The 14,006-nt window shown below is 32.7% G+C and overlaps 1 protein-coding gene across 1 annotated transcript; it reads right to left on the bottom strand.

Moving 5' to 3' along the window:
* Positions 1 to 8,482: 8,482 nt before the first annotated feature.
* LOC134683714 (uncharacterized) lies at positions 8,483 to 13,794 on the bottom strand. The gene is made up of 7 exons (XM_063543033.1): positions 13,760 to 13,794; positions 13,230 to 13,298; positions 12,153 to 12,221; positions 11,570 to 11,608; positions 11,158 to 11,199; positions 10,445 to 10,531; positions 8,483 to 9,745 (listed from the first exon to the last, which is right to left on the bottom strand). Exons 2-7 carry the CDS (start codon positions 13,243 to 13,245, stop codon positions 9,609 to 9,611), a joined length of 390 nt encoding a protein of 129 aa, XP_063399103.1. The 5' UTR covers positions 13,246 to 13,298; positions 13,760 to 13,794; the 3' UTR covers positions 8,483 to 9,608.
* Between the last annotated feature and the right edge of the window lie 212 nt (positions 13,795 to 14,006).

The following is a 14,006-nucleotide window of genomic DNA, read 5'->3' as shown; positions in this document are numbered from 1 at the left end:
CAACATTACATGTGTAATGATTTAGATAAATAAAAAAAACATGACCTGTGTACAAACCATTTCATATAATATATAATGTGCCTTTCACATATATATAATAATATATATGAATTATAGTAAAATTATACATAAGTTATCTTGTATACTTTTTAGAGTTAGGATAAAACTTAAACAGTTTGCCCTATATCATAGTTATGCAGTGTTATACAAGAAAAGAATATTAATCACAACATGTCAGGAGTATAAACACTAATCATTACCAATTTCTTGGGTAGACACAGTTAAACCAACAAAAAAAAAATTCAAAAGGAACACTTATTTACATTGCTGTTATTAAACAATATGACAAAATCAGTATGTTATTTGACAATATGACATATTAAAACAAAATTGATACACACAGTCAGCTTTGGACAGGTTAGATGTAATAAATAATAGCTATAAACAGTATATATAAAAGACCAGCAATGTAGTTTATGCAAAAACAATTTTCACATTAGAATAAAAACTCAAAACCTAAAATAATCAGGAGAACTTAAAGGCAGAATACACTTATAGAAAGCTAGAGATAAAACTAGAGGCTCTACAGGTCCTTGGTCTATGTGAATATTAAACAAAGGACACAGATGGATTCATGAAAAAATTGGGTTATGGTGATGTGTTTGTAGATCTTACTTTACTATATATTCTTGCTGCTTACAATTATCTCTATCTATAATAAACTTGGCCAAGTAGTTACAATGGAAAAAGTTCGTAAAAATTAACAAATTGTATGAAACTTGTTAAAAATTGAATATAAAGGGCAATAACTCCTTAGGCGGTCAATTGACTATTTTGGTCATGTTGACTTATTTGTAAATCTTACTTTGCTGTTTAAAGTTTGTCTCTATAAATAATAATATTAAAGATAATATCCAAAACTGGCAAAATTTCCTTAAAATTACCAATGCAGCAACCTATTAATCGTTTTCTGACTTATCTGAAAATTTCAGGGCAGATAGATCTTGACCCGATTAATAATTTCCTCCCATGTCAGATTTGTTCTAATTGCTTTGGTTTTTGAGATCTAAGCCAAAAACTGCGTTTAACCCCTATGTTCTATTTTAAGCCATTGCAGCCATCTTGGTTGGCCAGCAGGATCACCAGACACATTTCTAAATAAGAAACCCATTGATGATTGTAGCCAAGTTTGGTATAATTTCGACCAGTAGTTTCAGAGGAGAAGATTTTTGTAAAAGATTACTAAGATTTACGAATAATGGTCAACATTTGACTATAAAGAGCAATAACTCCTTAAGGGGTCAATTGACCATTTTGGTCATGTTGACTTATTTGTAAATCTTACTTAGTTGAACATTATTGCTGTTTACAGTTTATCCCTATAATAATATTCAAGATAATAACAAAAAACGGCAAAAAAGTTAACAGACGACGAAGGACGACGGACGCAAAGTGATGAGAAAAGCTAAAAAAAAAAAAAAAAAAAAAAAAAGAATTGCTTCTATAGAGCTCAAAGGTTTATGCTGGCTGTTCAAACACCTCCCTCTGAAAAATCACAGTGCCAGCCGTTTGCTTCTTTACAAACACAAAGGGGGTCCATGGAAGAGCCTACACAAACTTATACTTATCGGACATAGAAATTACATTAATTGTCCTATTCAGAATCGAAATAACTGATGTAAGCTATACTTTATTGTAGTTTTAACATGGGTAGGCTTTATATTCCTGTTATTTTAGGCATTATATTCATGCTATTTTAGCCCTCACTTTCGCTCGGGCAAAAACAATAAAGTATAGCTTGCATCAATTATTTCTTAAATAGTTGCATCTGCGGTCAATGCAAGTATGTATACGTAAGATACTGTTCCTCTATTACATGTGTCTTGTTGTCTCGATTTCACCACATATTGTTTGCTTTTTAACTTTGTGTCCATGGAGACTTTGTTTAAAAGATATATTATTAAATTATAGAGCTTGTTTTATTCCTGCCAACAATGATACAACTCAGCCGTTAATGGTTGATTTATTGTTGGTCGCTTAAAGTCCAGTGGCACATATTGCATGCATATTCAGAACAAAAACAAGTTAACAAAAAATACAATATGTAAGTTTTGTCATTATAGATGCCATTTGGGATAATAGTCCGGGAAATTTGGACTGCCTCTGGAGTGTATTAGATAGAGGCAGAAATTTTGCCTTTCAACAGGCCACATAAGGATCCCTTAGAGTTGTAGCGAGGCCGGGTTCTTTACGTGCAAAGAGCTTGGCACTCTCTTTCTTTACACGCGGCACCTATTCTGACTGGATGTGACTGCGAACTTGACACATTAAGTCTGTTTACTAATCACACTGGGAAATTATTATGTTGTGTTTTGTTAAGTTAAGCCTCGGTCACACCTTACCGGATAGCTCGAACGGATGCCTAACGGATAACTTTTTTTCAATCCGTTCCTGTCCGTTAGACGTCCGTTCTTATCCGTTAGTGTAAAAGTTTAAGTATGTTCAAAACTTTGAACGGACGTCCAACGGATAAAATGTCCGTTGAACGGACGTTAGGTGTCCGTTTTGTACGGTACTCGTCCGTTTCGTTTCCGTTTTGTAACCGTTACGTGTTCGTTATACATCCGTTGGAGGTCTGGAAGATAAATTCACCAACGGACTTTTACCGGACGTTTTACGGATAAAACGGATGTTGAACGGATAAGAAACGAACTCATACGAGACGTATAACGGATAAAACGGATGATGAACGGATCTGATAAGGATAAATGCCAATTGAAAATTTCGCGTCAGAAATGCTAATTATTGGTATGTGAGATTTATTAAGGTTCGTGAATTCTTACTATTCATAATCGATTCTAGAGTAAAGGCACGTCTTCACAATCAATCAGATCTTATTCAGGCCAGACACTGAATTTGGCGGATTTTTGAAGATCAAACCAAAGCCAGTTACACAGAAACATTTTGAATATTTGTGCGATTTACATGTATTATTATTTTTCCGTATATCTTGTTCATCGTACGTTGCATCCGTTTACGGGGCGCCGAATGGGACTCTTGTGGTTTTGTACTCAAAATTCAATTTTGTACGGACAAAAGTGACTTTTGTTCAACAAAAATGAGTTCAGTTTAACAAAATTTGTATCATACTACAAATTTAAAATTTTGTCATACAAAATTATCTATCAGCGGACAAAAGTCACTTTTGTCATGACAAAATTCAATTTTGTTACACAGACTTGACTTTTGTTGTACTAATTTAAAAATTGAGCGACAAAAGTCAATTTTGTTTTCAAATTAGTTTAGTTTGGTTTCTGTGAACTAATTTCCATACAAAATCGACTTTTGTTACACAAAATCGACTTTTGTTACACAAAATCGACTTTTGTTACACAAAATCGACTTTTGTTACACAAAATCGACTTTTGTGACACAAAATCGACTTTTGTGACACAAAATTGACTTTTGTGAGACAAAATTGACTTTTGTGAGACAAAATTGACCAATGGGAGACAAAATTGACTTTTGTCTCAACAAAATTGACAAAATTGAATTTTGTCTCAACAAAATTGACAAAATTGAATTTTGTCTCAACAAAATTGACAAAATTGATTTTTGTCTCACGAAAGTCAATTTTGTCTCACGAAAGTCAATTTTGTCTCATAAAACTGAATTTTGTTGTTACAAAACTGAATTTTGTCGTCACAAAAATGAATTTTGTCGTCACAAAAATTAATTTTGTCGTCACAAAATTGACTTTTGTCTCAACAAAATTGACAAAATTGAATTTTGTCTCAACAAAATTGACAAAATTGACTTTTGTCTCAACAAAATTAACAAAATTGACTTTTGTCTCAACAAAATTGACAAAATTGACTTTTGTCTCAACAAAAATGACAAAATTGAATTTTGTCTCAACAAAAATGACAAAATTGAATTTTGTCTCACAAAAGTCAATTTTGTCTCACAAAAGTCAATTTTGTCTCACAAAAGTCAATTTTGTCTCACAAAAGTCAATTTTGTCTCACAAAAGTCAATTTTGTCTCACAAAAGTCAATTTTGTCTCACAAAAGTCAATTTTGTCTTACAAAAGTTAATTTTGTTTCAAAAAGGTCAATTTTGTCTCACAAAATTGAATCTTATCTCACACAATTGACTTTTGTGATTTAATTTCCATATCAGGTAACAAAAGTCAATTTTGTATGCAAATATGTTTATATTTGCATACCTTTTAGACAAAATTGACTTTTGTCATGACAAATATGAATTTTGTCTACAAAAATGAATTTTGTCATCACAAAATTGAAGTTCTCACAAAGCAAGTATGTAGCACATAGCTTTGTAAGACAAAAATGATTTTGTTATGACAGAATTGAATTTTGTACAAAACCACAAGAGTCCCATTCGGCGCCCCGTACCGTTACGCGTCCGTTTTATTCGGTCAGTAAATCAACGGACTTCCAACGGATAACAATTTTGTCAACGGACAACTTTTATTTTTATCCGTTAGGCGTCCGTTCGTGCTATCCGGTAAGGTGTGACCGAGGCTTTAAGCTTGAGTATGTTAAACTCTTTTCGTGCGTTAGTTTTAAAAAAGTAGTGTTGTAGAATGCCCGTTCATCAAAATGAAATTCCCAGAACAACAAAAATACATATGTACTCGAGTATAATTAAAGTAGATATCGAAAAGTGGTCGAATGAGGTCTACCAGAGATCGGGTATTGGTCGAGTCACGACTCCAACCCAACACCTTCTTGAATACTAATTAAACTGGTGTGACCAATTTACAATTAGTTTCTGTTTCTAACTTTGGTTTGTCTCCATATTCATTGTTACAATTAAAGCTCCTACACACAGCTTATTACCAGCATCCTTAATCATCACAGATCAATAAACGTTATATGCGAGCGGGGCCTAAGCAAGAGAATCTATTCCCCAAATAATTCTGCTACACTGTTCTGCAACTACAAAGATTTTTTCTCTCTTTCACACTACTAGCCATCATTTATAGACTACAAGTTCATATGGGTCATTGGTGGGAGTGCGTCTGACTCTTGACTATTTACCGGATTTGTAATCACATAAGCAACACGACGGGTGCCGCATGTGGAGCAGGATCTGCTTACCCTTCCGGAGCACCTGAGATCACCCCTAGTTTATGGTGGGGTTCGTGTTGTTAATTCTTTAGTTTTCTATGTTGTGTCATGTGTACTATTGTTTTTCTTTCATTTTTAGCCATGGCGTTGTCAGTTTGTTTTAGATTTACGAGTTTGACTGTTCCTTTGGTATCTTTCGTCCCTCTTTTAAACAATGAACTTTGATAGAGGAAAACATATACACCCACTGCCCGGCGATATGGACAAAACTCATGCCTCATAAAAAATATGATGCATTGCCATCGAGAAAATGGAGAAAGCCATACTCCAGAAGACCCAAAACCGAAACTATCTATATAAACGTACTTTATTAAAAAATACCTGCAGGTTCAGTTAAGTGGCAAGAAAATACAATTTTGGTCGTCAATGTTTTTATACAGCTATTTGCAGTTTAATCGTAAAACAGCTGTTATAGTTATTTAATTGTTCGAGCTCTCAGCGGAATTTGTTGAGACTGTTATTAAAGAGAGAGGGTTAGCGCTAAAGAACCAGGTTTAATCCTCCATTTTCTACATTTGAAAATGCCTGTACCAAGTCAGAAATACGACAGTTCTTGTCTATTCGTTTTTGATGCGTTTTGTTATTTGATTCAAAACGTGTGTTTTTACTCATTTATTAGACTTACTGCTCATTTCTTGAAAACGACCACAACTAAATGAGACTTGTCTTCGGATTGGTACACTAATATTAAAGTATACGTCTGGTGCAATGTTGATTTATTTGGTTTTGTGTTGCTAAATTTTAAGTACTAAAAAGTATTATGTAGTTTGTCTTGTCGTCGTTTTTTACTTTTGGTATTTATTGTTCGCTTGGTATATTTTTCAAGTTGGTCTGGAATGAAAAAAAATAATAGTAGTTGCAGTCAGTTTAAGAAAGCTCTCGGGAATTATCGAGTTTATCTGTGTCAAAAAACTTACATTATTATAGAATGACTGGATTACTATATATTAGTTTAAGCATATTAATTGATAGTGGATCATGAGTGGGAAACAAGTTCTTCAACTTATACTAATCTCTTTTCATTTTTCAAGTGCGAGTGTCGCCTTGTTGCGGCATTTAATAGCCTGCTCTTTTTCAATATCTATAATGATGTCTTTTACGTGCAAGAGATGTGGCTCTCTCTTAGCCCCTTCTGACGTTCTATCATCGTTTCCTCAAGACCATGCTCACAAATGGTGCCAAGGGAGAGCCTAAAATTCAGTCTTGAAATTTTCATACCGAAAGGAGAATCGAACCAGAAACTTTTGTTTCAGTAGTCCGATGCACTAAACACCACACCACGACTCTGACTGGATTACTATTTAACGTGCAGTACTAGTGGCATGTTAAATTTATAAAATATACGTTGATAGCGGGTCTTCCCATGTATAGAAACAAGTGTCTGTGCACAAAAATTACCACTGTAAAACCATTCTCAAAGGAAACCAAACGGTCTTATCTAACGATAAACTCCTATGAATCACACCAACAAACGAAAACCACTAAACATCAGGTTTCTGACTAAGGAGAGATGCAAACAAATGCAGCGGGGTTGAACGTTTCAATAGGTACCAACCTTCACCCCTACCCGACCATTATTTGCTAATCGACTGTCTTTGAGGGAGAAACAGTAAATATCAATTTGTTTGTCTTGACCTGGGCGAGTGTGCATGTCATTTCTCTGGCTTAAACGCGATACCTGTATAGTATACAGATACATCATAGCCATGTCTGTAAGGCAGTATCTGTATAGAAGGACACTTAAGTACAGTATAAAAAGATTTATCAACGCCAGCTCCGCTCACTGCCGGACTGGTGTTGAATGCACCTGCGTGACCTCAGAATGTGTATTGCATTCGCATTCCAATGTGAACTAACGATTACTTTTATAAATTCTGTTTGTATTCAAACTTTTTTTTAGGGTGTCTTCCTCGCTTTTGGAATTTGAAATACTAGAAAACAAGGTACAGATTTTTGATAAAATGTGCAAATTTTGAAATTAGTTGGTAATTTATGTGTGAGGTTTTTTCATTATGATACAGAAAATGCCATGCTTCATCATATTTATGGTTGTATTAACCAAAAGACAAATACTTTTGTCTATTTCATTTTTTTCCCAATTTTGCCAAATAAAGGGATACAACTCAAATGCAAGGGCAGATAATTCAGATTGTGTTACTTTTACAATAGAATGTGTTAGGAATTTACCCATTTTATTATGTAGCAAGAAAACGAGTCCGGTGACCCCATTGTTTCTTCTTCTTATCTGACAGAATAATATTTGAGCTATCTTCTCATATTTTATCTCAAAATTCTATGGTGTGGTTTTCGTTTTATGACCGAAAAATGGGTTTTCTATGCATAATCTATACAAACGGTTTGACAATTTTGCACAACCTGTAGTGTGAAAATAAGTTCAGTGACCCATTCTTTTGATTAATGTTCTTAATTAAGCAGGATATATAAACTACATTTTGGACAATTATTAAGAAATTCTATGGATTATAATTTAGACACACCATCTACCTTAAGCCAATTTTCGGATAACAGACTAACCTGAACAGCAGTATTTTTTAAGTCGACAATCATCGATTTCAAAACTTGAATGTTTTAAAACATGTGTAACAAATTCAATCATGTCGATTTCAGCATGTCTGTTAAGTGAAATCAAAGTCAAATTCAGTTCAAAATACTAAAGCTCTCTGTTTCAAATTGGACACCTGATTTTTAGGCTCATAGAAATACAGTTGATACAGCTGACAACAAACACATAAAAAAGGAAGAGAAAAATACAACGAAAACAAGAAGAACATTCCTGAATATACGTCATTGACATTGTTTTTGAATATCTATATTTTAAAGGTAAACTGATGCTGTTTCCACTCTTATATTAACCTCTTGTTTTTGACACGGTAAACATGGTAAATATAACAATTTATCAATTTCTGGCCAATGAGGAAACTGATTTTTTCTTTAGTTATATAATAAAACTTTTGATCAATTGACACACTTTACCACAGTCAGATGGAAGGATTGAATAAATGGGTCATGATTTTATCACACCTGTTTTTCCGTAATGTGAATAAAAAAATATATACCATAATATTCAACAGCAAATACATATAAACAAAAAGAAATCTCAATGGATAATTTTATTACTAGAGTTTTGTACAGTTTTAGAATTATAATGTCTTATAAACATAGAAATATAAAGCTAAGCCATTTGGTTGTTTTTAAAAACATCAGTTGTCAAACTATTAACACAAATTTGAATTAGTAGTGTGAACAATCTATTTAGAAATAAAATATGTAAAGATGACAAATGATGTAGCTGTTTTTCAATGGAATATATATATAAGAATTGCAAATATTCTTCATATTAGAGAAAGGCAAGTCAAAGTAAAAATTCATATTTTTTTCTATTTTTTTAGGGACTGTTTAACTAAATCTTATTAGACGTTCACAAATCAATAAACAATGGATAAAAGAGAACATCAAGAAATATAAGTAACAAATACATTTTACTGGATAAAAAAAAAATTATAAAAGAAGCTTCTCATATGACTTAACTTTTTTTGCGTAAAACTTTATGCCCGGTTTAGAAAAGAAAATGTATTTCTTGTTCGTTGCATTGTGTTTGTGATAATCAAGTCTAACAAGGCCTTATAACTATAATTTATTCATTATTGATGCTACAAAACGCCGTGAGTGTGAAGATAAAGGTGGCATATTTGGCTAGCCTGCTTATAACTGAACCATAAAATCATTATAAGGTAACTATACTACCTCCTTTTTGTGTAGTATAATTATATTGGTTATCTGTCAGTGTCTGAAAAGTCTTTACTCTTAAAAGGAGGATAGTACACCTTACATTATTATGACTTCATGGTTAAGCTAGCAAACAAGCTTATCAATGATATTACAGTTACCTTCACACTCTCGACATTTCGATGTAAACTTTGTGATGTGTTACCAGTTTTCCAGGTAGAATAAGTGTGTTACATCCCAGCTCCTGTGCATGCCATTTTGCTGGGAATGTCAATTCCCCTTTAAACTTATAATTTTTTATATCAAAATCCACGTAGAAAAGACTTTTAGCATATCAAGCCACGACACATACCACTATACCAGGATGACTGGATACGAACTCACAGTAACTTAACATACTTAAAGGAAGCAATAGATTTTTATAAGTTGGGCGAGTTGGTAGACATTTATTCAGTGGGTTTAAACCTTTTTTGTTAATAAGTGAGTTGTCAGACTGATTGTTCAATTTTTTATAGGTTGGACAATACTTAGGAACGTTTTATGGAGATTTAAGCCTAAGGCGAAGCCGAGGGCTTAAATCTTCATAAAACATGACCAAATATTATCTGACCAATTTAGAACATATTCACACTTTCGAGTGACCTTACAAAATTGTCCTTTCCCATTGTTATATTCAAACCTAAATAAGAGTTCACTTTTTTAAATCTATTTATCTATGTTTTTTATTTCTGTTTTGTCAACCCATGATGGTTTTGAGTACCCTTCCCATTTCACTAGTACTTCTGTCTTATTGTTTTTCTTCTTCCTTTCTTTAATTATTCTTTCAATGGTATAAAGTTCATCTAAAAATAAAAAAAAGTAAAGAAATAAGTACAGATAAGCAATAATTTAAAGGCATAAGTAAATAACGTATCCATGGGATACTAAGTATATGTATTCATGAGAAAAAGATTGGAAACAAATTACCCAAAATTATGGAAATAATCAAATTGTTATTTGGATTAAGAGTTGTCTCATTGGCACTCACACGACATCTTTCTATATCTAAAGAATGGATTGTTGGCGTATACTATTCGTGTTCTGAAGGATGTAATTTGATATGAGACACATGCATATTCCAGGAGCGGTGGTCTGTTTTTTGTGATTGCGATGAGATTTTGTGTGATTTTGTAAATCATAAGAAGGCGTGCATCTGCTTCTTCTGTGTACAAGGTCTCTTAATTGTAAGTAATCAATCGTGCCACTAACACTTGAGGGAAAACGATACTATTACATTTTCCCATCATTAGGTTGGCCTTTTGTGTACACAAGGCAGGTGAAGGAAGTCAAATTAGTAGTGCTGTGCTTGGATGTAAGAGTACAGTATATTTTTATTCATCTATGAATAACTGCAGTGTGTATATTTACAATATAAATTTTGAAACCTATTGGAATTATTTTCTAGAGAATTATTCGAAAAGAGGGCTAGCTGTATTCAGATTAAGAATACTGATTTTCCTGGGAAGGTAAAGTAAGCACTTATACAAGTTAAAGATAAAAACCTTCTGTTGGTTCAAACAATTCCTGTTTGGAAGTATCCAATAAAAGTGGACTCAGCAAAGCGACGTCCTCGGAAGATAAGTCTGTGTCTATGCGAAAATGAAACTTCAATGTAATATTATGTTATATATAACCAGGAAGATTTGGACTATTTGCGATTAGAAATAAATTAAGATCAGACAATATATTTTAAGTGCTATAGTGACAATATATTAATCCGTTTGTCAAACCTTTTACGTTTCTTTGTGTCTAATTAATTCTATTGTTAAATATATGTTTGTCGTGATGGAAATCACTCTGACCATGACAAGTTAATTCGTTGGACACTAATCCTTTTCCATAGTAACTGTTTTTTATATATGCTTTTGTATGTTATTTTGTAGTCAGTTTTAGGTCTTAGGTCTGGTACTGTCCGGACCTTGCTAATAAAGTCTAAAGTATTGGTATTCCGTCTTTGAATTACTATAACACGGAACCGCCCGGTTATATATACTTCATGATATTTAAGTATGCAGATGTACAAGAAAAAAAGAATGGTTAAGTATTCAATATTTAAATCAACACACGTTATGTTAAGACATTTGCTTGATAATCTTGTTCTTAGATTTAGGACTAATGTTATTAAGCGTGAATTAAGACTGCAAATCATTTAATGCTTTAGTAATTGCACTCAATTTAATACAGTATTATAAAAATAATGACTTAAATTGTTTACCTTCAGTACTACTCTCAATTTTTTCCAATTTTCTTTTAGCATCTGAAATATAATAAATAAATAAAGTTCCGACTAATTGAGTATGGTAGTTCTTCAATGAGGAAAATTTTCAACGAGGCTATCATCTGTAAAATGGTACAAGTGTTAGGTAAACAGGAAGTTGTTGAGTAGTGAAACTGAAAACGCATCACACGGTAAAGCTGACCTATATAAACCTTGAAAGCCAATTTAAGTAATCTTTTTTATGTAGTTCCTGCGAAAGATGCGACGAAAATATTCATGACACGGATGGACGTATGGATGAACTGACTGACGGACGGACAGTCAGAGGTAACACAGTATACCCCTCCTTTTTTAAAAGCGGCGATGTCGACCATTACAAGACCAAAATATTTATGACTTAGTGTTATACCTTCAGTACACTCGTTTGTATCCTTATTTCTGTTAGCATCTGAAAAATATCATAACTTTAGTAGACAGAACACTGTATTACAAAAGACAATTAAAAAAAATAAGTTTCTTTTCTAATAACGATGGACTGTTAATTTCTATATATAACTGACTAATAAAGAATATCAACTTTTACAAACACAATACTGTACTATTATGCATATTTTTAGGGGCCAGCTGAATGACGACTACGGGTGCGGGAATTCTCGCTACATTGAAGACCCATTGGTTGACTTCGGCTGTTGTCTGCTCTATGGTCGGGTGGTTGTCGCTTTGACATATTCACCATTTCCTTTCTCAATTTTATATATAATGACAATAACCCATATTAATTGTCTAAAGAATCGATTTCTTATCTACATTGCTGATCAATTTTGCATATCATAGTATCTTTTTGTCTCCTTAACTTTTTCTCAAAAATGAAGAATGAATGGCTTATTTCATTATCTTTGCTTTCCTGTGTTCTTTGAATAACTGAACAATATTACGACCTACTTGTCAGAAAGTCATGTTTGTTTAATTAGCCTAAAATATATTTTGTCTACCTGTGCTCACAAATGTACTAGTCCCAGCTGTATTACATCCTGTTTTTTCCAAGACAGTGCTGTTGTGAACTATTTAAAAAAAAAAGGGAAATGTAGTTTAAAAAACACAAAACACAAAAGCTAATATAGGTTGTAGTTACCAAGTTAAACAAATGTTGTTTATGTGAAGATACGGTCACATTTTTCAAATGAAAATCCAACAAACTATGGTTTACATATGTACGTAGAAAAATGTTTATAGATCGTAGTATATAAACAAACGATCACCTTTTTCGTTTTTCTAAGCTGATGACATCATTTTGAAGGGGTTTGAGCGGTGCACTCTTTTATTAAAGCTGAAACATATAGATGCTGTCAATCAAATACAACGATCTACAAAATTGATGATGAAACACAACTCTTTTACGATTTGAATGAAATACATTTATTTCTCGCCTTATTTTTCTGTATTCTTGGCATGGACTTAAGTTGTCAGAAGAATATTCAAGTTATTTGTCATTAATTTGGTAAATGTTAAAAGTGGTGACTAGCCCTATAAACTGGAATGCAGTTTAATGCACGGATTTTTGTTTATATGCTGGATATTCTTGAAAATTTTATCAACATTTTTAACATACATTTGCTAAGAATGCCTAAGCAAATGTGTTGAAGTTTTAAGGACACACGAGCACATTTGTGCATATTGATAGTATATTAAAAAATTGCCATTTCGAATAAGCAGACGGATCAATTCCCGTATGCGAATTTAAAAACATTAGCCATATATAGTTTTGAGAGTTTTGGATCAGTAAATAAAAGTTTTAAAACAACGAACCAAAAAAGACGGTGGACACTAGATACACTTTTAAGGTGATGGTTATCAAAAGTACCAGGATTATAATTTGATACGTCAGATGGGTGCTAGGTAATTCCTTTAGCTCTTATGATTATGTTTGTTCAACTAGCCTATAAAAACAAGTAGGCCGTACTTTAACCTATAATGGTTTAATTTTTAAATTGTTATTTGGATGGAGAGTTGTCTCATTGGCACTCACACCACATCTTCCTATATCTATATAAAAACAATATTGTGTCTACCTGTGCTCACAAACATACTTTTCCCAGCTGTGCTACAACCTGGTTTTTCCAAGACTCTGCTGTTGTGAACTATTTCAAAGAAAAGAGAAATGTACTTTAAAAAACCATTCTAAAACATGTTACAGTTACCAAGTAGAAAAATGTTGAGTTTGTTCAGATACCGTCACACTTTTTTAATGGAAAATCCAACTAACTATGGTTTACATATGTATGTAAAAAATGATTATTGCTTGTATTATTGAAAACAAAAACAAAATATATAAGCATCTCCAGGCTCAGTTAAAATGACACATTTTAAAATGTGTCCATTGGAAAACCTTTTAACTTGGGTTAATTGTGTCAATGTGTCGAATAAAAAGAAAGTATAGTAAAAAAAAACGATCACCTTAATTATTTTTCTCAGCTGATGACAACATTTTGCACGAATTTGGGTATTGAATCATTCTACCTAAGCTAAAACATATCCATGCTTTCAATTAAATACAGTCATTTAAATGAAACACAATTTCTTTATGACTTTAGTGAAATACCTTTATTTCTCGCTTTGGTTTCCTGTGTTCTTTTAACAGCTGAAAAATAGCATGACCTTTGATTGTCAGAAGAATATTCAAGTTACTTGTCATTAATTCCGTAAATGTTATGTGGTGACTAGCCCTATAAACCGAAATGCAGTTGAATGCAGATTTTTGTTAACAAACCGAATATTCTAGAAAATTAATTTACCGACATATTTTACATACATTTTGAATTGCTAAGAAATACTTTCTGCATTTGAAA

This window comes from Mytilus trossulus, chromosome 1 (assembly GCF_036588685.1).
Source record: "Mytilus trossulus isolate FHL-02 chromosome 1, PNRI_Mtr1.1.1.hap1, whole genome shotgun sequence".
In the NCBI taxonomy this organism is placed as follows: Eukaryota; Metazoa; Mollusca; class Bivalvia; order Mytilida; family Mytilidae; genus Mytilus; species Mytilus trossulus.
Note: the sequence above shows the minus strand (reverse complement) of the source record. Positions and strands in the feature narration are given on the sequence as shown.

What these genes read in the sequence shown, in the direction of transcription:
- LOC134683714 (XM_063543033.1), bottom strand. An exon ending in TAGTACATTTGTGAGCACAG is followed by an intron (nt 11,609 to 12,152) that starts GTAGACAAAATA and finishes GATATTTTTCAG; the next exon opens with ATGCTAACAGAAATAAGGAT. An exon ending in AATTGAGAGTAGTACTGAAG is followed by an intron (nt 10,532 to 11,157) that starts GTAAACAATTTA and finishes ATTTTCGCATAG; the next exon opens with ACACAGACTTATCTTCCGAG.